The following is a 25,457-nucleotide window of genomic DNA, read 5'->3' as shown; positions in this document are numbered from 1 at the left end:
TTCCCCCCCCGCCCTCGTCCTTCCCCCCCGCCCTCGTCCTTCCCCCCCCGCCCTCGTCCTTCCCCCCCCGCCCTCGTCCTTCCCCCCGCCCTCGTCCTTCCCCCCCCGCCCTCGTCCTTCCCCCCCCGCCCTCGTCCTTCCCCCCCCGCCCTCGTCCTTCCCCCCCGCCCTCGTCCTTCCCCCCCCGCCCTCGTCCTTCCCCCCCCCCTCGTCCTTCCCCCCCCCCTCGTCCTTCCCCCCCCCTCGTCCTTCCCCCCCCCTCGTCCTTCCCCCCCCCTCGTCCTTCCCCCCCCCCTCGTCCTTCCCCCCCCGCCCTCGTCCTTCCCCCCCCGCCCTCGTCCTTCCCCCCCCCCGCCCTCGTCCTTCCCCCCCCCGCCCTCGTCCTTCCCCCCCCGCCCTCGTCCTTCCCCCCCCCGCCCTCGTCCTTCCCCCCCCGCCCTCGTCCTTCCCCCCCCGCCCTCGTCCTTCCCCCCCCGCCCTCGTCCTTCCCCCCCCGCCCTCGTCCTTCCCCCCCCGCCCTCGTCCTTCCCCCCCCGCCCTCGTCCTTCCCCCCCCGCCCTCGTCCTTCCCCCCCCGCCCTCGTCCTTCCCCCCCCGCCCTCGTCCTTCCCCCCCCGCCCTCGTCCTTCCCCCCCGCCCTCGTCCTTCCCCCCCCGCCCTCGTCCTTCCCCCCCCGCCCTCGTCCTTCCCCCCCCGCCCTCGTCCTTCCCCCCCGCCCTCGTCCTTCCCCCCCCGCCCTCGTCCTTCCCCCCCCCCTCGTCCTTCCCCCCCCCTCGTCCTTCCCCCCCCCCCTCGTCCTTCCCCCCCCCGCCCTCGTCCTTCCCCCCCCGCCCTCGTCCTTCCCCCCCCCCCGCCCTCGTCCTTCCCCCCCCGCCCTCGTCCTTCCCCCCCCGCCCTCGTCCTTCCCCCCCCGCCCTCGTCCTTCCCCCCCCGCCCTCGTCCTTCCCCCCCCGCCCTCGTCCTTCCCCCCCCCGCCCTCGTCCTTCCCCCCCCCCGCCCTCGTCCTTCCCCCCCCCGCCCTCGTCCTTCCCCCCCCCGCCCTCGTCCTTCCCCCCCCGCCCTCGTCCTTCCCCCCCCCGCCCTCGTCCTTCCCCCCCCCGCCCTCGTCCTTCCCCCCCCCGCCCTCGTCCTTCCCCCCCCCGCCCTCGTCCTTCCCCCCCCCGCCCTCGTCCTTCCCCCCCCCCGCCCTCGTCCTTCCCCCCCCCCGCCCTCGTCCTTCCCCCCCCCGCCCTCGTCCTTCCCCCCCCGCCCTCGTCCTTCCCCCCCCGCCCTCGTCCTTCCCCCCCCCGCCCTCGTCCTTCCCCCCCCCCGCCCTCGTCCTTCCCCCCCCCGCCCTCGTCCTTCCCCCCCCCGCCCTCGTCCTTCCCCCCCCCGCCCTCGTCCTTCCCCCCCCCCGCCCTCGTCCTTCCCCCCCCCCGCCCTCGTCCTTCCCCCCCCCGCCCTCGTCCTTCCCCCCCCCCGCCCTCGTCCTTCCCCCCCCCCCGCCCTCGTCCTTCCCCCCCCCCGCCCTCGTCCTTCCCCCCCCCCGCCCTCGTCCTTCCCCCCCCCGCCCTCGTCCTTCCCCCCCCCCCGCCCTCGTCCTTCCTCCCCCCCGCCCTCGTCCTTCCTCCCCCCCGCCCTTCCTCCCCCCCGCCCTTCCTCCCCCCCGCCCTTCCTCCCCCCCCGCCCTCGTCCTTCCTCCCCCCCGCCCTCGTCCTTCCTCATCCGCTCTCCGCGCCCCCCCCAAATTCCTCAGCCCGCCAGTTGCCTCTTCCCCCGTGTTTAAGGGACCTTGCTGTGCACAAGTTGGCTGCACTTCAAAATAATTTCATTGCAAATGTACATTGCATATGTATTGTAAAGCAATACCTTTTTTGAGTTGTCTGCATGTGGTGGGAATGATAGATATTTGGTGGTCTCTGGCAGCTGGATTTGGTTTAACTTGTCTGAACATTGCTGCATCTACGGAGTCACTGATCAATCACAACTGAGCTGTGTGTTCATTAAAAACTGGAAGGCTAAAACATGCTGTATTCAAGCTGGAAAAATTCGAAAGGGAAAAGAAGTAACTGTTTACGAAGAACTGAGGGTCGACAACTAAAGCTTTTCAATGTATAATAAATTCAGACAATGTATGCACCGACAACAGCTTTCACGTAGTAAAATGTCCCACGGCGCTTCACAGGAGCGTTGTCAGGCAAAAATTGACACCGTGCCACATTATTTTATAATAAAAACAGAATTGCTTGAAATACACCAGGAAACTGGGCATCTTTAGTCCAAATTGAAAAAGGAAAGCTGTTGAGTATCGAACTTGACCAAAATAAGTGTGGGGTGGGGGGTGGGCAGAGAACAGCAGGTAAAGGCTGAGTTTTGGCACACTAATAAATGAGGTGAAAAGAACACAGGTGGTGAGGGGCAAAGAGCCAGTCTCCCAAACATGTAAAGAATTGCGTTACTGCAGACTTGGGCTGTAGATATTACTGTGTTACTGGTCTGATGCAGGTAGCTGCAACTTGAGTTTGCAACTGACAACAGCTAATGTACACTCGCTATCTTGAATCAGACTCCTCCAGGAGGCAGTTCTGTGTCTCAGAATTTTCCTAAATGCTCGCGTTAAGTTTATTAAGTGTCATTTCTACAACTTGCTTTACACCACACAATCTCTGGTGGGTAGCTTAAGAGCCCAAGGTGACCTTGTCCTAGGAATCTTTTGCTGCTGATTGCCAAAGTCCAATCGGGACCCGATTCTGGCGTTATCCTTTCACACTTGTATCCAATGAGCCTAGATGTTCTTTCTGGTCAGATCACTGTCGCATTTTGTACATCAAATAGCTGGGTATGTTTTTATTGCTTCTCCTGAGCGAGAAAGAAATCAAGAGTGTTATTTGATCTGCATAAATCTGAAATTTGATTGAGTGATCTGGGGAAAAGCCTGGAAGTTGATTATCCATCACCACTTGGCAGAGGAATGACGCATGATGTGGGAGATCAGTGAATTGAGTTTATTTTAGGAAAACTAGGAGACCTTTAAAACCGTCTCTACTATATCCATGACTCCCCACCATTATTTCTGCAGTTCTAATTGAGGGTGTCATCTTTAATGTGATCCAAGTCCCAGTAAGAATAAAAGAAAGACTTGCATTTATATAGTGCATTTCATGACCTCAGGACGTCCCAAAGCGCTTTACAACCCATGAATTACATTTTGAAGTGCAGTCACTGTTATGTAAGGAAATACATCAGCCAATCTGCACACAGATAGATCCGACAAACAGCAAATAAGGACCAGATGATGTTTTTGGTGGTATTGGTTGAGGGAGGCATGTCGGCCCAAAGACTGGAAGAATGCTGTGATCTTTTAATTGTACCGTAAGCTGCAGAAGTCAATGGCACTATCAGCTACACCATCCTCCGCCAAAGTGTCCCCAGCATTGTCCAGTTCAGTGGACTGAGCTGCTGTGATTCTACTCTTTCTTATCCGATCCTAGCCAGAGCATCACAACGATGGCTTCTCATCCCACTGCCAAATCATCACCTCAGGAGGCTCACCAAGGATCCATCCTTGACCTCCTTTTGCTCATCTATATGGTATCTTTTAGCGATATCATCTGCAGACATGGCATCAGGTTCCATATGTATGCTGGTGATGCCCAGCTCTCTCTCTCCACTACCTTTATCGACCCATCTACTGCTTCTGTGCTGTTAGACTGCTTGTCTGATGTCTAAATCTGGATGAGCCATAACCTTTTCTGGCTAAACATTGGGGGAGATTGAGACCATTGTCTTTGGCCACTGCCTCACCACTGACTCTACCCCCCTCCTTAGCCACTGTTATAGCCAGGACCAGAGTGTTGGCACCCGCGGCGTTCTATTCAATCCTGAGCTGAGCTTCCGACCCCATACCCTCTCCATGATCCAGGCTGCCTAATTCCAACTCCGTAAAATTGTCTGCTTCCACCCCTATCTCCACTGAACTGCCATTAAAACACTCGATCTTGCCTTTGTTAACTCTGGACTCTTGTTACGCCAATGCTTTCCTGGCTGACCACCCATCCGCCACCTTCCAGCTCATCCAAAACACCGCTGCCTGTATCCTATCCCGCACCAAGTTCCGCTCACCCATCACCCTGTCCTTGCTGACCTATATTGGCTCCTGTTTCCCCTTAAGCCTCAAATTTAAAATTCTTGTATATATGTCCATCCATGATCTCGCCCCTCCCTCTGGAACCTCCTCCAGCTGTAAACCACCCCCATCCCCCCCAAACTACTCTGATTCTGGCCTTTCATCCTACAATTGGTGGTTCTGCTTTTAGCTGTCAGTCCTAAAGATCTGGAATTCCCTCCCTAAACATCTCCACCACCCACCCCCCACCATATCTCCTTAAAATGCACCTCTTCGACCAAGCTTTTGGTCACTCCAAACCTTTCCTCTTGACTGGGAGGTTGGTGTGTGGGGTGAGAGTTAAGTGCACAGAGTTCTGTGCATCACAGCAGCAGCTGGTCTTGAGGAATTGGTAATGAAAAATTGCATGTTTTATGCAGCTATACAGTTAATGTTGAGAAGGAAGGTGTAGATTTTGATTTTAAATAAATCAGAAAAAATAGATATTGCATAACCGTTTAGTAAATTTAATGCTTCCCTGGACACCTGACAAAAGAATAATTTGGCACCAAACCCAAAAGTAGAATGCATTCCGAGCACAAGATGTAAGTGTGCTTTCTGTAATAAGCAAAGTTATTGCTACAGTATAATAGCTTAAAACGGAATACATGGGAATTTTTTTCCCTGAAAGAACCTTTGTTTTCTTTACATCTCTCTTCTCTTCAAAGACCCTTTGTTCTGTTGTGATAGTGCAGATGACTTGAGAGACTGTGGATACAGTCTTTCCTTGCTTTACAAAACATGAACAAAGAGGTCTTTCTAAGAATTTAAATGTGATTATGATTTACCTAATTTTAATCTTGTCACTAGACACTCATTATTAATTCAATGTGGGCACTGTTTCCATCCATTTATATCCAACTATCGGTTTCCTTTGACGAGGAGGTTCAGTAACATATTCAAAAAGCATATAATTTGATGCTGATACTGTGAGCATTGAACTGGAAATGGAGAAGGAACAGTGTTCAGAAGCTAAGATAAATGTAACTAGGATAAACTGTCCCGTGATAGAAAAGATGATCAACAGTTTTTTTTCAGGGATAATTAATGTATGCATGTTTGTCATTGTTTCAGCCTTTAAATAGTAATATACATTGTGCTGTTTGGCCTAGGAAGCACATGTTTGAACGGAGCATGTATTTTGTAAACTGCCAGTTGTTCAGTAAACACGTTATGAAGGCCCATTTATTTGAGTTGATTTAAATGTTTTCCTGAAACTACTCGTACTTTTGTGGATACTGTTAAATAATATTGCTTGAGAAATTAACCAATTTAAATTATTTGCCATGACCAAGACTGATTTTCTTGCCTTGTTTATAGAGGTCACACAATAGGGCAGCTCTGAGTAATGGGGCTGTATGATTAAATGTTAGAAAGGGGAAAGAGAGAGAGAAAGAAGCTTTTCTTGTGGTATGCATCACCATTGCCATGGTAACTTCTAGGCTGCTGGGACACGCCAGTCATTTCACACCACTTGAGTGCTTATAGTATGGAAGCTGCTGGTATGGGCTGAGGGATAGGTTTTCCTGCCAGTTTTGTCCCAATAAACCAGTTACATTTACCCACATGATGCTTGTAGTCATAACTGTGTAAGATGGTAGTGTGATGATTCCATTAAAAATATTTTGGAAGAGTTGAGTGTGACGGTTGTCTCCTATTTGTAAGTAAATTGAAAATATGTATATTACAGATATATTATCCATCCTGAGCTAGGTTGTAATAAGGACACGTACCTTGTTTTATATTACAAGAGCAGGACAGCTGATTATTGCTTACGTCTCCTCAGCAGGGTGAAAGCAACGCTGAGCTAGTTTAGGGGGGTTGCTGCAATTATAGTGCTTTACTTTCTCCATTGTTCAAAAGTGAAGGGACTGTTTGTGCAGTGACATTAATAAGTGGTTGCATCAGAATGTTAATATTTTGGGACCTAAACAAATGGTCACAGGACGAATGCTCACACGAGAATCAAAACCATTTTTGTGTGCGTGTATTGTAATGGAAATGTTAATGTTGGATGAATAATGCAGATAGGGCTTTATGTTGTGAAGTGTGAAAAGGCTGTGGAAGAAGTACCGCGCTTAGCACACCATAATCTGTTTATCCTGCTCCCTTCCTAACCCTAGGCTGGATACAGCGAGGCCAGTTGTAGTTACCCCACTGTCATCTGATGCAGATTAATTAGGCATAGAACAGAGATGAAACGGAGGCTTTTCTGGTCTGTGTGAGTCCATGCCACACCAAATAACGTACTTACCCACTGAACCAATTCGGTGTACTTTTTTTTTTCAAAAGCTTGCTGCTGGGGCGGAGATAGCAATGGATGATTCTCCATTGTTGCTGATTTGTGGAATGGAGAATTGGTTTAATACCATGTCATGCACTATAAAGTCTGGTTATTTTCATTTGACACTGACTGTGCTGGACTGAGTTTGAACATACTCATGAATCAGAAAGTTATACTTTCAAATGCTATGATTGAACTGATTTTAGATTTGGTCTTTGTTCAGCTGTCCCAAATCTAGAATGTAAAATATGACTGGTGGGGTGGGGCAACATGACACAATGACTCCTCCAGTGCCGGGTGGGGTGGGGAAGAGGACGGTTCCTGTGTCCGGGAGGTTGGGAGAGAGGGAAGACTCACTCCCCCCCGAGTTTAAAAACTGGGCATTTATATTGAAATATTTAGAGATATGCAAGTCATTAAAAAAAAATACACATCCGAATTAAAGAAATTTGAGTTTTACCTATGTTCTGTATATTGATTTGTATTTTTAAGCAATCTGTAAATCTTTATAGCTTTTACTGGGTACTGTTGGTAAAACTAGCAAAAAACTTCAATAATACTTGGCCAAGTTGTGTTTATAAGTGTGTGCATGTTGCTGCAAATGCACAGCTCACTGGAATGGCATACCTGCAATTAAACTACTTCATTCTATGCATGAGAATTACACTTTTGGAAAAATTTTACCAAATTTAGAAATGAATTTTTTTTCTTTGCTGAGCTCTGTCTTACACTGCCTTATGGTGAAGTCTAGCTACTACTCTGTACTTTATAATGAATGAAAAATAGCTGAAATAACTTTTTATTTTCCCCAAACAAAACAGATGTAACAATTTCAAAGGTTTTCTTGCTGAAATCAAAGCTTTTCTGTATTGTACATCAGTAAGCATTAGTTGTCTTCTGTCACTGTTAGATCCGTGTATCTTGATGTTGTGTCCTTCAATAATTAGACAAGAGACTGCAGGGAACAATCAACAGGTGTTTACTGAATGAGGGTTACTCTAAAACTAACAAGACAGATCCCTACTCAGGGTTTATATACAGGTGTGGTCACTGCTGATACAGTATACAGGAGCTGTAAAAAGTAGTTCTCCCCTTAAAGGTACATACATTACAATTCCTCCCCTTTTACCATAACATTCATTTAACAATTAAATATCAACTAATTACAATTAACACTTTTAACATGCAAAATTAACTGTAAATAGTCTATTTATAAATTCAGTCTTTGGGGAGGCTTCTTGATCCTTTCTGGATAGCGCCTTTCCTGAGTGTCTTGCTCTTGGTGCGGAGGCGATTCTGGCCCCCTGTCGTCGGTTGGTTCATCCGCTTCCGATGCTACTGTTTCTGGGGTAGATGCGACCTGGTACATCACCAGGTACGTATGGGCGAGACATGAGGTTGACTCATTCCTGTGACTCTAGGATCTGGTCAGCATGGCGTCTCACAATGTTCTCCCCAACCTCCACTGTGTACATTAGTGGCCCCTGCCGTGAGCATATCGTTCCTGGTTGCCATTTCTCTGTTCGGTAGTCGCGGGCCAAGACTGGTTGCCCTACATTGAAGCTCCTTGTCGGCTTCTCATTGATATGCTGGAATTGCTTATTCTCAACATCTCTTCGTACATTTGGCCTGAGCAAATCCAGACGAGATCTCAACCTTTGGTTGAAGAACATCATGGCCGGGGTCTGGTTGGTGACTGCATGTGTCGCATTTCTGTAGGCTAACAGGAAATTGTCCACCTTATGCTGCAGTGGAATGTCGTCATCGCACATGGCCCTTACTGCTTTTTTAAAGGTTTGTACGAACCTCTCAGCCAATTCATTTGTGGCTGGATGATACGGGGTGGATGTGTAATGCCTTACCCCATTCCTTTTCATAAATCTTCGAAACTCTTCGGACACTAACTGTGGTCCGTTATCAGAGCAAATCTGCTCTGGCAAGCCGTTCCTGGCAAATATGGTCCGTAGGACTGCAATAGTTTTCTCCGTGGTGGTGGAGGACATTTTGATCACCTCAGGCCATTTCGAGTGCGCATCCACGGCTATTAAAAACATTGAGTCCATGAATGGTCCAGCAAAATCAATATGCACCCGTTGCCATGGAGATGAGGGCCACTCCCATGGGTGTAGAGGGGCATGTGGTGGTGCATTTTGGACCTTCTGGCATCCTGAGCAGCTCTTTGTCAGGTCCTCGATTTGCTGATCGATCCCCGGCCACCACACAAGCCCTAGCAAGGCTTTTCATTTTCACCCCTCCCAGATGACCTTCGTGAAGCTCATTGAGCACTCTCTCCCTTAACTTGGGTGGAATTACCACTCGGGATCCACACATCAAGGTCCCCTGGCATACTGACAGCTGTTCTCTTCTGGATGAGAATGCTGGCAACAGTGAGTCGCCATGTGTTGGCCATCCCTTCACCGTCAAGTCATATACCCGAGACAGTGTTGGGTCATTTCGGGTCTCCTTCTCTATACCAGCGTTAGTTACTGGCAAGCGTTCAATTATAGTCGAATGAAATATTTCGACAGGGTCCACTGCTGGTGCTTCCTCCGCAGTAGGCAGTGGCAGGCGTGATAGCACATCAGCATTTCCATGCTGTTTCGTGCCCTTATACTCGATTTCATATTGGTGCGCCCCTAGAAAAAGGGACCATCTTTGTAGCTGTTGCGCAGTCATCACCGGAACGCCCTTCTTTGGATTAAAGATGGAGACAAGTGGTTGGTGGTCAGTCAGCAAGGTGAACTTCTGCCCATGCAGATAGTGGTTGAACTTTTTCACTCCCCACACTAGGCTGAGGGCCTCCCTGTCAATCTGGGCGTAGTTACGCTCGGCTGAGGTTAGTGACCGAGACGCAAAGGCTACTGGCCTCTCCGAGCCATCCGGGAATTTGTGCGACAGCACTGCTCCAATGCCATAGGGTGATGCATCACACGCCAACCGAATTGGTAGTGCTGGGTTGAAATGAGCCAACACCTCTTTTGATGTGATCAATTCTTTGCACTTCTGGAAAGCTCGTTTACATTCGTCATTCCACTTCCATGGTACCCCCGTTTGCAGTAGGGTGTTCAGTGAGTGTAGTACGGTAGACAAATTCGGCAAGAACTTATGGTAGTAGTTCACCAGCCCGAGGAACGACCTCAGTTGTGACACATTTTCCGGTGCTGGAGCCTTGACTACTGCCTCAATCTTTTCAGGGGAAATATGTAACCCCTCTTCATCAATAACGTGGCCACAATACGAGATCTGCTTCTGGAAAAACTCGCATTTGTGGCAATTTGCTCAGAGCCCATATTCCTTCAATCTAGTGAGCACCTGCTCCAGGTTGGCAAGGTGAGCACTGTCATTTTCGCCCGTGACCAGGATGTCGTCCAAATAACACTGGGTCCCTGGAATCCCTTGCAGGACTTGATCCATTGCCCTTTGCCAAATAGCCGGAGCTGATGCTACCCCGAACACCAGCCGGTTGTATTGGTAGAGACCTTTTATGAGTGTTGATCGTGAGGTTCTGTTTCGAGGCTTCTTCTACCTCCATTTGCAGATACGCCTGGGCCAGATCAATCTTAGTGAAGCGTTGCCCTCCAGATAGCGAGGCAAAAATATCTTCAATCCGCGGAAGCGGATATCGTACAGTGTGAAGGACTGGGTTCACTGTCACCTTAAAGTCCCCACAGATGCAAACCTTCTTTGGTTCCCCAGGCGTATTACTCAACGACCTCTTCATTACAGGAACGATGGGTGTAGCCCACTCGCTCCAGTCCACTTTGGACAGTACTCCTGAATGTTCCAAACCTTCCAGCTCTGCTTCGACAGCTGGGCGGATCGCATAAGGTACCGGTCTGGCCTTAAACTTTGGGCTTGCATTTTCCTCTATTTTGATCATCGCTGTTATGCCTTTTAGTGTTCCGAGTCCCTCCTGGAACACTACTTGTGCGTCAGTTAGCATTTTTGACAGTCACCCAGGTGTGACGTCGTCATCCTTTTTGGCATCTACAGTCAGTGCTTGTATGGAATGCCAATCTAGCTGTATCTTCTGGATCCATTCACGTCCTAGTAGTGGTGGTCCTCCATCTGGCAATACATATCGGTCCATTTTTGGTGTTTCCTTGCCGTTATATATAACGTTCACCCTTATTTTTCCTTTGGGGTAGACTTTTTGCCCCATGTATGTCTTCAAGACAATCTCTATCTCTCAAGGGTATATGTGAGAATAGCTGCTTGTAGTCCCTTCAGTTTATGACTGTTAGGGCTGATCCTGTGTCCAATTCCATTTTCACTTGGACTCCTGCTATCTTGAGCGTGACCCAGATAGTTTGGTGATCCTCCGTTTTGATCACATTATGTAGTTTCAGACAACCCAGCTCCTTGCTTCCGGAGTCTGTATCACTTTTCTGTTCATCTGAACTACTCTCCGTCACCTTATGTACCTTCTTGTACTTCTCCTGTGGAGATTTCTTGCTGCTGGTTTTCTTTCCCGACCTGCAGACTCTTGCTATGTGTCCTACTTTTCCACACTGTCTGCACACTTTCTCCTTGAACCAGCAATCCTTATGGTCGTGTGTTGTTCTGCCGCAGCGATAGCACTTCACTGTTCCGTATGACATTTCATTTGTGCCATATTCTTGTGGTCTCCGTTGTATCTCTGCCGCGCCCCGTGCTGCTGCTTCGTGTGATACTGCCATGCTGAAAGCCTTGTCCAGCGTAAGATCCTTTTCTGATAGAAGCCGTTTCTGGGTTCCTTCACTTTGAAGCCCACACACAAACTTGTCCCTTAAAGTATCTGCTAGTCCCGTTCCAAACTGGCAGTGTTTCGATAGCTTGCGCAGTTCCGTTAAATACTCAGCATTACTTTCATCTTTATGCTGGTTCCTTTTGTGAAACTTAAATCTTTCTGCTACCAGCAGCGGTGTGGGGTTTAAGTGGTCCTGTAGGATTGACACTATGTTTTCAAAATCCTTTTCCACTGGCTTCTCTGGGGTTACTAGGTTTTGCAGTAAGCCATACGTTTTTGCACCTATTGAATTCAACAATACCAGCGCTTTCCTGTCATCTGGCACTTCATTCGCCTTGCAGTACACTTCTATGCATTCGACATATGTCGTCCAATCTTCGACTTCATTGAAGAACGCTGTGACACTGCCACTCTTCGGCATCCCTGGGTGTGGTTAGACTGGCTCAAAATGGCGTCTCCTGCGCTCTCCCTTCATCCCCGCTGCGGCTTAAAATGGCGTCTCCCGCGCTTTCCTTCCCCGCTGACGCTGCTCGGCCCTTGAACACTGGCTGCGCTCTCCGCGTTTTCCTGCACGCCCCTCTCTCCCGTTGACGCTGCTCGGCCCTTGAACACCGGCTGTGCTCTGCTCCCTCTCGTTGACGCCGCTCGCTCCTGAACACCGGCTGCGCCCTGTGCGCTCTACCCTCTTTCCCCCGTCGACGCTGCTCGGCCTTTTCCTGTGCCGTCGGTCGGCTCTAGCCGCCGCTGTCCGGGAAGGCTCTGCGCAGTACCTGTTGCCAGCCCGTTTCGCTGGACCACCATGACCGGAGAACCAAACCTGGCTGTCGACAGCCTCCCCTGCGATGCTCAAATCTCCGCTGGATGACTGGGGGGTTTCCCGTGGTCGACGCCCGTGCTTCTGGACTCGGCCTTCTTCTTTCACTGTTCTCCAGGAGCGAATCCCTGGGAGGTGATGCAGAGTTGCAAGTAGGTTTGAATCTTCTCGTCGCTAATGTTAGATCCGTGTATCTTGATGTGTCCTTCAATAATTAGACAAGAGACTGCAGGGAACAATCAACAGGTGTTTACTGAATGAGGGTTACTCTAAAACTAACTGTACAGATCCCTACTCGGGGTTTATATACAGGTGTGGTCACTGCTGATACTACAGTATACAGGAGCTGTAAAAAGTAGTTCTCCCCTTAAAGGTACATACATTACAATCACCCTGTTGATTACTTGGATTTGTATTCCATGTCTGGTGTCGACGTAGCTGTTTATAGAAGCGATGTTTGTCACTAACAGCGTCAGTCACTTCTCTTGGCATCAAACTGTTTATTTTATTTCATAGCAATAAATAGCACACAGACTTTGGGAGTAATTGCCCTTGTCTTTAACCTTGTGGAATTTCTCTGCTGATTTACTAGATTTTAAGGCTGTTTTTAGATGTCGTACATGATTTGAAGTTTTAAGTTCTCTGCTCTTCACAATGTTAATGGGGAAAAAAGTGCCTTCAAAATGAATAAATGCTGAGGGTAACAAGAGTACAATAATGAAAAGATACTTGGTCCAGCAGTTCAAATGAGTTTTTGTCACTGTGCTCCATGTTGGTAAATATAACAATCCTTCTCCAACCGATTTAGTTCCATTAATACTGTGTGTGGTGTGATTGTCGGATAAATGACATTATTGATTTTAGCACAATAATATTTATAAGGGCATTTAGTTTGTTGCTTCTCCTTTTAAAATAACTTCTTTTTTAAATACAAAAAATAGGGCTGGGACACTGTGTATGTTTGCAGCTAACCAAAACCTCACCAACCAAGTTAAAGGAGTTAAGAAGCTGGTTAACAACAACTTCCGAGACCTACACACTTTGCTCAATTACGCACCAACTGTAAGGAAGATTTCAGCTAAATATAGTGAAGATTTAAAGAGTTTGTGATGAGTTTTAATTTGCAGAACAGCAAATAATTGATTATTTTTATTTCAGCAATTAAATTACATCACTCAGCAATATGACATTACCAAGAACAAAGCACTCTTTGATATTAACAGTAAGTAATCCTTTTTTGTTTTAGTTCTGCTTTAGATAAACTTCTGTTTTATCAAATATTACGCATCTCATTCCTCATGCCGTAAACATTAGTGATAACAAAACAAGATCCCTTCAATGGAAGTTTGCATTAGTTATCATGAAAGAAAACCTTTATTCTTTCCAATAGTTTTACTTCTGATTGGTGCAACTGCCAATGCTGCTCACAAATAAAGATATTTTGTTGCTGTACCCCATCAACTAAGAATTGTTTTAAAGTGCCTGAAAGCATTGCTTGTTTCTTTTTCCTCCAGTATGGGAAAGGAACAAGTATTTTTAGGTAGCTATTTCTATTTCGAACAAACGGCAAACAAAAGCTTTCAGGCCTCCCAACAGGTTTCAAGTCTGTCTTTTTAGTGCTGAATTTGGTTTGGTAAAGAGATTGTTAACAAGAGTTTGAGGGTATATTTATACTGCACCAAGCAAACTGAAAGCGAATCATTCCTGAGTTTGCTTGGGGCTTGGAGACCTGATCTTTCTCCACATGAGGACTGTTGATATTGCATCATGATATGTATCTGATGACATCACAAAATACACACATCTGACAAGTTGCTTTTTGTAAATTGCTCACAAATTATTTTTAAAAAATCTGGAAATTTGAAACCAAATAGAAAATGGCAGAATAAAAACAGAAAATGCTAGAAATACTCAGCAGGTCAGGCAGCATCTGTAGAGAGAGAAACCGTTAACGTTTCAGGTCGATGACCCTTCGTCAGAACTGGAAAAAGTTGGAGATGTAACAGGTTTTTAAGCAAGTGTAGGGGCAGGGAAAGTGGAGAAGGGAGGAAAGAACAAAAGGGAAGGTCTTTGATAGGATGGAAGGCAGGAGAGATTAAGAGACATAAGGGATGATGGTGCAAGGCAAAAGGGAGATGGTAATGGGACAAGTTAAGAAACAAAAGATGACTCTCTAGATGAAGTGTAACTGGCAATGGCAGAATCATCAACAGCTGCTACGTGAGAGAGAGGAAAAAAATGATAGGGGCAGAGGTTATGGTCTGAAATTGTTGAACTCGACGTTGAGTCCAGAAGGCTGTAAAGTGCCTAATTGAAAGATGAGGTGCTGTTCCTCGAGCTTACAGTGAGCTTCATTGGAACAGTGTAAGAGGCCAAGGACGGAGAGGTCAGAGTGGGAATCGAGCGGAAAATTAGTGACAGGCGACTGGAAGCTCGGGGTTACTCTTACGGACTGAACGGAGGTGTTCCTCAAAGCGATCATCCAATCGGTGTTTGGTCTCCCCAATGTAGAGGAGACCGCAGCGAATACAGTGTACTAAATTGCAAGAAGTACAAGTAAATCGCTGTTTCACCTGGAATTGCTGGAATTACACAGCAGGTTAGTCAGCATCTGTAAATAGAAGAGAAATTAATGTTTTGAATATAACACTTCATTAAAGAAGGAGAGAACTATTCATTAGAATCAAATTATGAGGAAGGGCTATACAGCCTACTGATAAGTTGGTCATGTTTTGCACCAAAAAAAAATGGAATTATCCGGTATTCAGAATAAGTAAAGTGCCTAATCGAAAACTGGTTGGAGCCAGAGACAGTTGAAGAAAGAGATGTGGCTGTGAAAGCGAGTTTTAGTAGATAGCTGATCAAACACGAGTAGGGAAACAGAAAGCAATGAAGATGAACAAGGTAAAAGACAAACAGAAATCCCATTGAAGAGAAGAGCAGAACTACTTCAAGGTGGGCATTCCTCGAAGAGAAATGGCAGTGAATTAAACACTAATACAAAAGCACAATACAGTACTGCAGATGCTGGAAATCTCAAATAAAAACAGAAAATGCTGGAAATACTCAGCTGGTCAGGCAGCATCTGTAGAGAGAGAAACAGTTAATGTTTCAGGTCGATGACCTTTTGTCAGAACTGGAAAAAGTTGGTGTCTTTCGATTCGGCACTTTACAGCTTTCTGGACTCGACATCGAGTTCAACAATTTCAGATCATAACCTCTGCCCCTATTTTTTCAGATGGCAGCTGTTTCTCAACATTCCCATTTACACCTCTTCTAGACTCATCTTTTGTTTCTTTACTTGTCCCATTGCCATCTCCTTTTGCCTTGCACCTTTTTGTCATTCCATCCTATCACAGACCTTCCCTTATGTTCTTTTTCCCCTCCCCCCTTTCCCTGCCCCTGTTTAAAATCGGTTACATCTCTAATTTTTTCCAGTTCTGACGAAAGGTCATCAACCTGAAACATTAACTCTGTTTGTCTCTCTACAGATACTGCCTGACCTGCTGAGTATTTCCACCATTTTCTGTTTTTATTTGAGATTTCCAGCATCTGCAGTATTTTGCCTCTAACAGCCAAGTGAGAATTTAGTGGAGTGCAAAAAAATGGAATTACTAGGTAATGTAAATTAACAGGACGATACCCAAAACATCAACATGTTGTTTTCTTCACAAATACTGCCTGAACTGCTGTGTATTTCTAGCATTTTAGTTTTTGTTCTAGAATGCTTTTACTGATCCTTGTACAAATGTATTGACAAGCACCCTGGAGTATATGTTGATCATCTTCAAAAAAAAAGGTTGCATCTTTATCGGTGTAGGTTACAGTAGCATCAACATTCAAAAAGCTACTCTGAAACAATGATTTGAAATACTTGCATTTTTTGGTCACATAACTGTGCCTATAACTTTTGACAAGGTGGTGTCACTTGTGATATGGATTTCTTTAATCAAAAAAATGTTTACGTATCACTTGCCCTCTTTTAAGACTTGTAGAGTGTTGAAGCAGAGTACTTTAAGCTGCGTGCAAATTTTGAACTGAGGGATGGGAAAATAATTGGAGAAAACCATTGTTCTTTTAACAAATGTATTGTCTTGCAAAGGGCAACTTAGCTAAGTGAGGTAAGATTATCTTGGGATTCATTGAATTTTATACATGTGGTTACTATCTGTATTCTATTTCAAATCATCTGATATTACAATTTAAAACCTGATCCCCCTTCCAACAGATGTGCCATTTAAAGGAGGTGACCTATTTTCTTTTCTTTTGAATTGCTTTAGGGTAGGAAAGTCCCCTGAAGAACATTTGAGGCTACTCTTGAAGTATTTCATTAGCATATTTCAGAGCAGGACTGTTCCTTTACTTAAATGTGCCTGTTGCATAAGCCAGGCACCGAGTGACTCCAGACTCCCATTTCTCTCCTTTGCCTTCAGCCTCTTTGTCTCTACATATGTGGTTCCTACCATTGATAGATCACTTTGCTCTCTGCTTCCATGCCCCTGATGTTTGTATCTTTGCCTCTTGCCTACAGGACTTGAGGTGGTCTGCTTTATTCATATGATGATCCAGAAGTAACTTCCCTGAAACTTACAGGACACTTTGCTACTTTAGTTTGAGCACATATGAGGAAAAGGAGCAGAGAAATGGAACTTCAGATTCACATCTCCAAACTCAAAGATTCCTACATCCATGATGCTTAGGATAACGTCAGTTTTTTTTTTAAGGAAATGCCCTTAACTCAAACTGAAATTAGGAATATTACCATTAAAGCATGAGCGCCCTTGAGGCTTTCCTAAGGGGTAAAATAGATAACTTCATTCCAAAGCAATCAGCTTTTTATAAAAATAAAAAAAATAGATCCAAGATGGAAGCTTGTGTACTAGTATCCAAAAAAAACTGCAATGAAACAATGTTTGTACATTGCTGGTTTTCAGTCCTTCTCTAGCTGCCATGTTGGTCAAGTAATCGCAATGTTAATTCCCACAATCATAACCCTGATAAATATTCACAGTATGATATCCTACCTGTCCACACTTGTTGCCTGAATAAGAACGATCTGAATTTAAAATCCTTAGATTCAGTTTCACTCTCCATTTTGTACTCTGCCAAAATATGATTTTCAATTCAGTTGTTCTGTTTCTGTATCTTCCACATTGTATCATTTTGTGAGGTCGTTTTGAGGTTTAAAAGTGACTTGTGTTTCTGGACTTTTTGGCCATTTTTTCCTCAGGATTTTTTTAAAGTTACATTTATAAATCAGTGTATTTATTTTAGGAACTGGCTTTACTCAATTAAAAAAAAAAAAACTCCAAACAAAAACAATGCAGCCTTCTTTAAGCTTGTTTAATAAAATACCCCAAGAAGTAAATTCAGACGAGAAAAATAAAGAAGCTGAGATGATAGGTAGTTAAGATGCTGATGAACTGGCACTTGCGTTGTTTCCCTGTAGACTATAAATTGATCATTCATTAAACTGTCTTGGCAATTGGAAAACACATCTGCATTGTATTAGGTTTTTGATCCAATTTTCTGGCTGTGAATAGTAATAGATAAAAAGACGGAAACTGGGACACAGGCTGGCCGAGTGAAGCTTTATGAAAAAGGATGCACTACAGACAGGTTGTTAAAGGAAAAGCTGAGGGCTTTTGCTAAGTCTAAGAGGTTAGAAATGCTGGAAGAACAGTGAGAAGTCATCACTGATGTGGGAAAGTGTAGTGTGTTTATTTTGTATTATTACGCAAAGCTAAATTGTATAGATTGAATTCAGTGCTGGGCTAAGATTCATACATATACTTCATATATTCCTCATATCGAGGAATACGTATCCACAGTGCTATTCTACATTAACAGTTGCATCGAGGTCGTCACGACCCATAAAAATATCAGGACATACCCCAACCAGAAACCCTGGATGAACGGAGAGGTCCGCTCGCTGTTGAAAGCACATGACGCAGCATTTAAATCTGGCGACGCGGCGGCTTACAGTGCAGCTAGGACCAACCTAAAAAAGGGTATCAGGACTGCCAAAAGGAAACAGACACTGCGGATAGAGGATCATTCCCACAACAACTCGGACCCCCGGCGCATGTGGCAAGGCAGCCAGTCCATCACTGACTACAAGAGCAAAAACGCCAGCCCCCCGGTTAGCGATGCCTCCCTTCCGGAGGAGCTTAACAACTTCTACGCTCGCTTCGACAGGGACAACAGGGAGCCGGCTACCAAAGCCTTGCCACCCCCGGAAGACCAGGTGCTCACTCTGTCGACCTCCGACGTAAGGGGTGTTCTACGCGGAGTGAACACACGAAAGGCTGCTGGACCGGATAGCATCCCTGGACGGGTACTCAAGGAATGTGCTGATCAGCTGGCTGATGTCTTCACCGCCATCTTCAATCTGTCATTGGCCCAGGCAGTAGTCCCTACATGCTTCAAGACCGCTACCATTATTCCTGTGCCAAAGCAAACGGCTGTGACGTGCCTGAACGACTATCGACCTGTCGCACTCACACCCATCATAATGAAGTGTTTCGAGCGACTGGTCCTGGCTCACATCAAAGCCAGTGTTCCCGCCTCTCTTGACCAACACCAGTTTGCCTATCGTGCAAACAGATCAACGGAGGATGCAATCACAACTGCTCTACACTCTGCACTGAATCACTTAGATGGTAAAGAGACCTACATCAGAATGCTGTTCATAGTGTTGAATGCGGAGCTGTAGTCTATCATTCCCAACAAGCTGGCCACCAAACTCCACACTCTTGGCCTGAACACTTCCCTCTGCAACTGGACCCTGGACTTCCTAACAAACAGACCCCAGTCTGTCAAATTAGGTAACCACACCTCCCGCCGCCCCCCCCCCCGACCCTGAACACGGGGGCCCCACAAGGATGTGTGCTGAGCCCCCTCCTCTACTCCCTCTTCACCCACGACTGTGTGGCTGTTCATGGTTCCAACACCATCATTAAGTTTGTGGATGATACCACGGTAGTAGGCCAGATCAACAACGATGAGTCAGCCTACAGGGAGGAGGTCCAGCATCTCGTGAAGTGGTGCGCCGATAACAACCTGGTCCTTAACATCAAGAAAACCAAAGAAGTCATTGTGGACTTCAGGAAGTCTAAAGGCGGAAGTTACACCCCCATCCACATCCATGGGGCTGTGGTGGAAAGGGTGGACAGCTTTAAGTTCCTCGGAGTCCACATCACGGAAGACCTCCCCTGGTCCCTCAATACCTCCTCTCTGGTGAAGAAGGCCCAGCAGCGCCTATATTTCCTAAGGAGGCTGAAGGGATGTAACCTGTCACCCCTGATCCTCTCTAACTTTTACCGCTGCACTATAGAGAGCATCCTGACGAACTGTATCACAGTATGGTATGGCAGCTGTAGCTACTATGACCGGAAAGCCCTGCAGCGGGTAGTCAAAACTGCCCAATGCATTACCGGCACCCGGCTACCGACCATAGAGCACATATACCAGAAACGCTGTTTACGGAGGTCACGGACCATCATCAAAGACCCTACCCGCCCCAGCCACAGTCTGTTCACCCTCCTGCCATCTGGGAGACGCTACAGATGCATTCGCACCCGAACGACCAGATTTAGGAACAGCTTCTTTCCCAGGGCTGTCATCCTACTGAACTCCACAAATAAACTCTAAAGCCTGCACATCTGCCGATGCACTTTATTATGGTTATGTTTATGTTAATGTATTACAGGCCAAATGAATGTTGAATGTTTAAATGTCTTAATCTAAATGTACACTCTCGGGAGCCGCAAGCCTACATTTCGTTGTACTGCACTTGTGCACTAACAATGACAATAAAGTTGATTATGATTATGATATAATTTGTGTGAGCCTTCCTTGGGCTATTTTTTTTAAACAAGTTGAAAGAAGTTACATTCTTTTTTGGAGTTTTTTTTTATTGAGTAAAGCCAATTTCTAAAATAAATACACTGATTTAGAAATGCTGAGGCATAATCTGCGTAATATCTTTCTTTGACTGTTTTCACTGTGTATATGTCTGTTTCTCTTCAAAAGTTACAGCATTTTATTTGTTTGCTCTGCATGTGAGGAGATGCGGCAATGTAACTTCATAAACCGGTGTGGAGAGTGACCTTTTGGCTTAGTGATAGTATTTCCGCCTCTGAGTTAGAAGGTACAGGGTTCAAACACCGCTCCAGATAATCCTGGTGAGTGGAGACTGGTTCTGAATTCTGGGTTAACATCCAGTAGGATGTTGTATCCGGTGGGTATGGATGTGGCTCCCCACTGTTGACCCCCCCCCCCCCCCCAAATCTTATGGGTTGTGAGAGTCCATGAAACCCTCCTGCTGTATAGGACTAACCACCCTATCGCCTGGTATAAAATGGTTATGGCCATGGAAGGAGCGTTCATGTTGAAGCCTGTCGGACTGTTAATCAGCCTGCGAATCCTTCTACTTCACACTATTCTCCCAGGGAAGAATGTGAAGATATTAAAGCAACATAAACCTGTTTTTAATTTTTTTGTGCTTTTTGAAAACCCTCTGATAGCCTTTTGATAGCATTTCCTGAGTTTTTTTGTGAAAAATGCAAGTCTTCAATTATAAATTATCATTTGCAAAGGGGGGGGGGTGATGTCATGTGTTAAAACAATTTCTACATGGAAGTTGAATAATTCACTAACAATTTCTAAACGAATAAAAAAACCTTACAACAAGAACACTTGGGTACGAGTGATCATCGTATCATAAGATTTAAATTAGCAACGGAGAGGAGCAAGGAACAATCTCGAGTGGAACTTCTAAACTGGAATAGGGCTAACTTCAATGGGATGTGAAAGGATCTAGCCAGGGTAAAATGGAACCAAAGACTGACAGGAACAACTGTAACGGAACAATGGGTGATCTTTAAGGAGGAGATGTTCCAAGTACAGGCTAGGTACATTCCAACAAGAGGGAAGGGTAAGGGAACCAAAGCAAGGGCTCCTTGGATGATGAGGGAGATAGAGAAAATGATGAAACAAAAAAAGAGGGTGTATGATACATGTCAGGTGAATTCTTCAAGGGAGAACCAGACCAAATACAATAAGTTGAGAGGGGAAGTGAAGATGAAAATAAGATTGGCAAAGAGAGAATATGGGAGTAGAATGGCGGTTAACATAAAAGGGAACCCAAAAATCTTCTACTGGCATGTAAACAGTAAGCGGGTAATAAGAGGCGGGTGGGGCCTATTGGAGACAAAGGTGGTGATATATGCTTGGAGGTGCAGGGCAAGGCTAGAATACTCAGTACTTTGTATCGGTGTTTACTAAGGAGGTGGATGCTGACAAAATATCGGTAGAAGTGGAAAAGGTAGAAGCAATGGAAGGGGTGAAAATTGATAGACAGGATGTACTAGAAAGGCTGGTTATTCTTAGTGGACAAGTCGCCTGGTCTAGCTGGCTTGCATCCCAGGTTGCTAAGGGAATTGGGGGAGGAGATAACGGAAGGGCTTGCCATAATTTTCCAGTCTTCCCTAGATGCGGGGGAGGTGCCTGAAGATTGTAAAGTGGCAAATGTGACACCATTGTTCAAGAAAGGGTGCAAGGACAATCCTAGTAACTACAGGCCAGTCAGTTTAACATCAGTGGTGGGTAAAGTTTTAGAAACAATCATCAAGGAAAAAATTAATGGGCACTTGGAGAGGTGGGCGTGTGTGCTGTGAGGAGGATGCCGGTATGATTTGGACAGGTTGGGTGATTGGGCAGATGCATGGTAGATGCAGTATAATGTGGATAAATGCGAGGTTATCCACTTTGGTGGCAAAAACAGGAAGGCAGATTATTATCTGAACGGCAATAGATTGGGAGAAGGGGAAGTGCAACGAGACCTGAGTGTCCTTGTGCACCAATCGCTGAAGGTAAGCATGCAGGTGCAGCAGGCGGTTAAGAAGGCAAATGGTATGTTGGCCTTCATAGCGAGAGGATTTGAGTACAGGAGCAAGGATGTCTTGCTGCAGTTGTACAGGGCCTTGGTGAGACCAAACCTTTAGTGTGCGCAGTTTTGGTCGCCTTATCTGAGGAAGGATGTTCTTGCCATGGAGGGAGTGCAGCGAAGTTTCACCAGACTGATACCTGGGATGGCAGGAATGACGTATATGGGGAGATTGGGTCGATTGGGCTTCTATTCGCTGGAGTTTAGAAGAATGAGAGGGGATCTCATTGAAACCTATAAAATTCTAACAGGACCAGACAGACTAGATGCAGGAAGGATGTTCCCGATGGCGGGGGAGTCCAGAACCAGGGGGCACAGTCTAAAGATAAGGGGTATGCCATTTAGGACCGAGATGAGGAATTTCTTCACCCAGAGAGTGGTGAACCTGTGGAATTCTCTACCACAAAAGGCAGTTGAGTCCAATTCATTAAATATATTCAAGAAGGAGTTAGATATATTTCTTAAGGCTAAAGGGATCAAGGGATATGGGGAGAAAGCAGGGACAGGGTACTGAATTTGGATGATCAGCCATGATCTCATTAAATGGTGGAGCAGGCTTCCTTAGATAAGGCTAATTAAGGAGAGTCAACACGGATTTGTAAAAGGTAGATCTTGTTTGACTAATCTAATTGAATTTTTTGATGAAGTAACAGGGAGGATCGATGAAGGGAATGCAATGGATGTTGTCTACATGGATTTTAGGAAGGCGTTTGACAAAGTAGCACATAGAAGGCTGTTTAACAAAATTGAGGCTCATGGAATAGGTGGGTCAGTGGCAGCTTGAATAAGGAATTGGCTTAAGGACAGAAAACAGTGAGTTGTGGCAAATTACTGTTTTTCAGACTGGAGGATGTTGGACAGTGGTGTTCCCCAAGGGTCAATGCTGGGCGCCACTGCTTTTTTTGATATATATAAATGACCTGGATATTGCAGTACAGCGTAGAATTTCTAAATTTGCCGATGACACCAAACGACTGCAACAGGACATAGAATGGCTGGGAGATAATATGCATAGGTCCCTGAAGCTGGCGGGACATATTTGAATGTGTGGTTAGTAAAGCATATGTGATCTTAGGCTTCATAAATAGAGGTATTGAGTACAAAAGTAGAGAAGTTATGCTGAACCTTTATAAAGTGCTGGTTCGGCCACAACTGAAGTATTGCATCCAGTTCTGGTTACCACACTTTAGGAAGGATGTGAAGGCACTTGAGAGGAGATTTACCAGAATGGTTCCGGGGATGGGGGATCTTAGCTACAAGGACAGGTTGGAGAAGCTGGATTTGTTTTTGTTAGAGCAAAGGAGGTTGAGGGGTGATTTGATAGAGGTGTACAAGATCATGACAGGTTTGGATAGGCTAAATGGGGAAAGGCTGTTCCCACAAGGACTAGGGGACACCAATATAAGATTTTGGGCAAGAGATACAGAGGGGATGTGAGGGGAAAACTTTTTTATGCAGCAAGTGGTGAGGACAGATACAGAGGGTTAAATACTCCAGAATCTTTAGAGGAGTACAGAAAGTGCAGGGGTGCAATTAAAAATTATACAGGAAACTTCGTGTTATCCGGAGGCTAAATGTCCGGCAAGCTCGAGCCACCGGCAAAAATCAGGAGCCGTTTTGTTAGGTTTTTTTTCTTCTCGTGGCTTTTTTTTCCCCAACAGTCAGGCTCTGAAAAGTCTCTCTGAAGCTGTTGCTAAGCGACAGAGATGCTTCCAAGGTACGGCCGACTGTTTAGAAGCTGTTGCTAAGCAACAGTGTTTGTTGCCAGATACGGAGCTCTGTATGCTTCAACATTAACGCTGGTTTGTCCGGCAGTTTTGAGGGAACGGCAACAGCTCGGTCCCGTCGGTGCCGGATAGCACAAAGTTTCCTGTATTAGGAAAGCAAAGAGAGAGCATGAAAAATTCTTGGCAAGTAAAATCAAGGAAAATCCAAAGATGTTTTATATATAAATATATTAAGAGTAAGAGGATAACTAAAGAAAGGGTAGGGCCTATTAAAGATCATGAGGCTAATCTGTGTGTGGAGGCAGGAGACGTCGGTAGGGTTCTTAATGAATACTTTGCGTCTGTTTTCACAAAGGAGAGGGGCGAAGCAGACATTGCTATGGGGGGGGGGGGGAAGGAGTGTGAAATATTAGATGTAATAAACATAGTGAGAGAGGAAGTATTCAGGGGTTTAGCAGCTTTAAAAGTGGATAAATCCCCAGGCCCGGATGAAATGTTTCCCAGGCTGTTAAGCGAAGCAAAAGAGGAAATAGCAGAGGCCCTGACCATCATTTTTCAATCCTCTCTGGCTTCAGGTGAGGTACTGGAGGACTGCTAATGTGGTACCCTTGTTTAGAAAGGGAGAAAAGGATAGACCGAGTAATTACAGGCCAGTCATCCTAACCTCAGTGATGGGAAAATTATTGGAAAGAATTCTGAAGGACAGGATAAATCTTCATTTAGAAAGACACGGATTAATCAAGGATAGTCAGCACAGACTTGTTAAGGGAAGGTCGTGTCTGACAAACTTGATTGAATTTTTTGAGGAGGTAACAAGGAGGGTAGTGCGTTTGATGTAGTGTATATGGACTTTAGCAAGGCTTTTGATAAGGTTCCACATGGTAGACTGGTCACAAAGTTAAAAGCCCATGGGATCCAGGGCAAAGTGTCAAGTTGGATTCAAAACTGGCTCGGAGACAGGAAGCAGAGGGTAATGGTTGATGGGTGTTTTTGTGACTGGAAGGCTGTTTCCAGTGGGGTTCCGCAGGGCTCAGTACTAGGTCCCTTGCGTTTTGTGGTATATATCAACGATCTAGACTTGAATATAGGGGGTATGATTGAGAAGTTTGCAGATGATACTAAAATCGGCTGTGTAGTTGATACTGAAGAAGAAAGCTGTAGACTGCAGGAAGATATCAATAAATTGGTCAGGTGGGCAGAACAGTGGCAAATAGAACTCAATCTGGAGAAGTGTGAGGTAATGTGTTTAGGGAGGGCTAACAAGGAAAGGAATACACATTAAATGGTAGGACACTGAGTAGTGTAGAGGAACAAAGGGACCTTGGCGTGCATGTCCACAGATCCCTGAAGGTAGCAGGCCAAATAGATAAGGTGCTTAAGGCATACGGAATGCTAGCCTTTATTAGCCGTGGCATAAAATACAAGAGCAGGGGGGTTATGCTTCAGCTCTATAAAACACTAGTTAGGCCTCAGCTAGAGTACTGCCTGCAGTTCTGGTCACCACATTACAGGAAAGATGTGATTACACTAGAGACTTAACAGGAGATTTATAAGGATGTTGCTGGGAGTAGAGAATCTTAGCTATGAGGATAGGCTGGGTCTGTTTTCTTTGGAACAGAGGAGGCTGAGGGGAGACCTTATTGAGGTGTATATCTATGCCCCTCATAATTTTAAAGTGGATAGAAAGGTCCGATTTCTCTTGGGAGAGGGGTCAAAAACTAGGGGGCACAGATTTAAAGTAATTGGGGGAAGGTTTAGAGTGGATTTGAGGGGAAATTTCTTCACCCAGAGGGTTGTGAGGGTCTGGAATT

The 25,457-nt window shown here is 45.8% G+C and overlaps 1 protein-coding gene across 18 annotated transcripts in view; it reads left to right on the top strand.

Moving 5' to 3' along the window:
* Positions 1-25,457, top strand: part of LOC147123101 (prominin-1-A-like) — a 240,309-nt gene that overhangs the window by 103,876 nt on the left and 110,976 nt on the right. For all 18 annotated transcript variants that reach the window (XM_085966404.1, XM_085966387.1, XM_085966420.1 and 15 more), the window contains 2 exons: positions 12,912-13,032; positions 13,129-13,192. In XM_085966404.1, the coding sequence (XP_085822530.1) occupies positions 12,912-13,032; positions 13,129-13,192 (185 nt within the window). The remainder of the gene's footprint in view (positions 1-12,911; positions 13,033-13,128; positions 13,193-25,457) is intronic.

Source organism: Somniosus microcephalus, chromosome 2, assembly GCF_052327205.1.
Source record: "Somniosus microcephalus isolate GS21.2 chromosome 2, FLI_Smic_1.0, whole genome shotgun sequence".
Lineage (NCBI taxonomy): Eukaryota > Metazoa > Chordata > Chondrichthyes > Squaliformes > Somniosidae > Somniosus > Somniosus microcephalus.
Note: the sequence above shows the minus strand (reverse complement) of the source record. Positions and strands in the feature narration are given on the sequence as shown.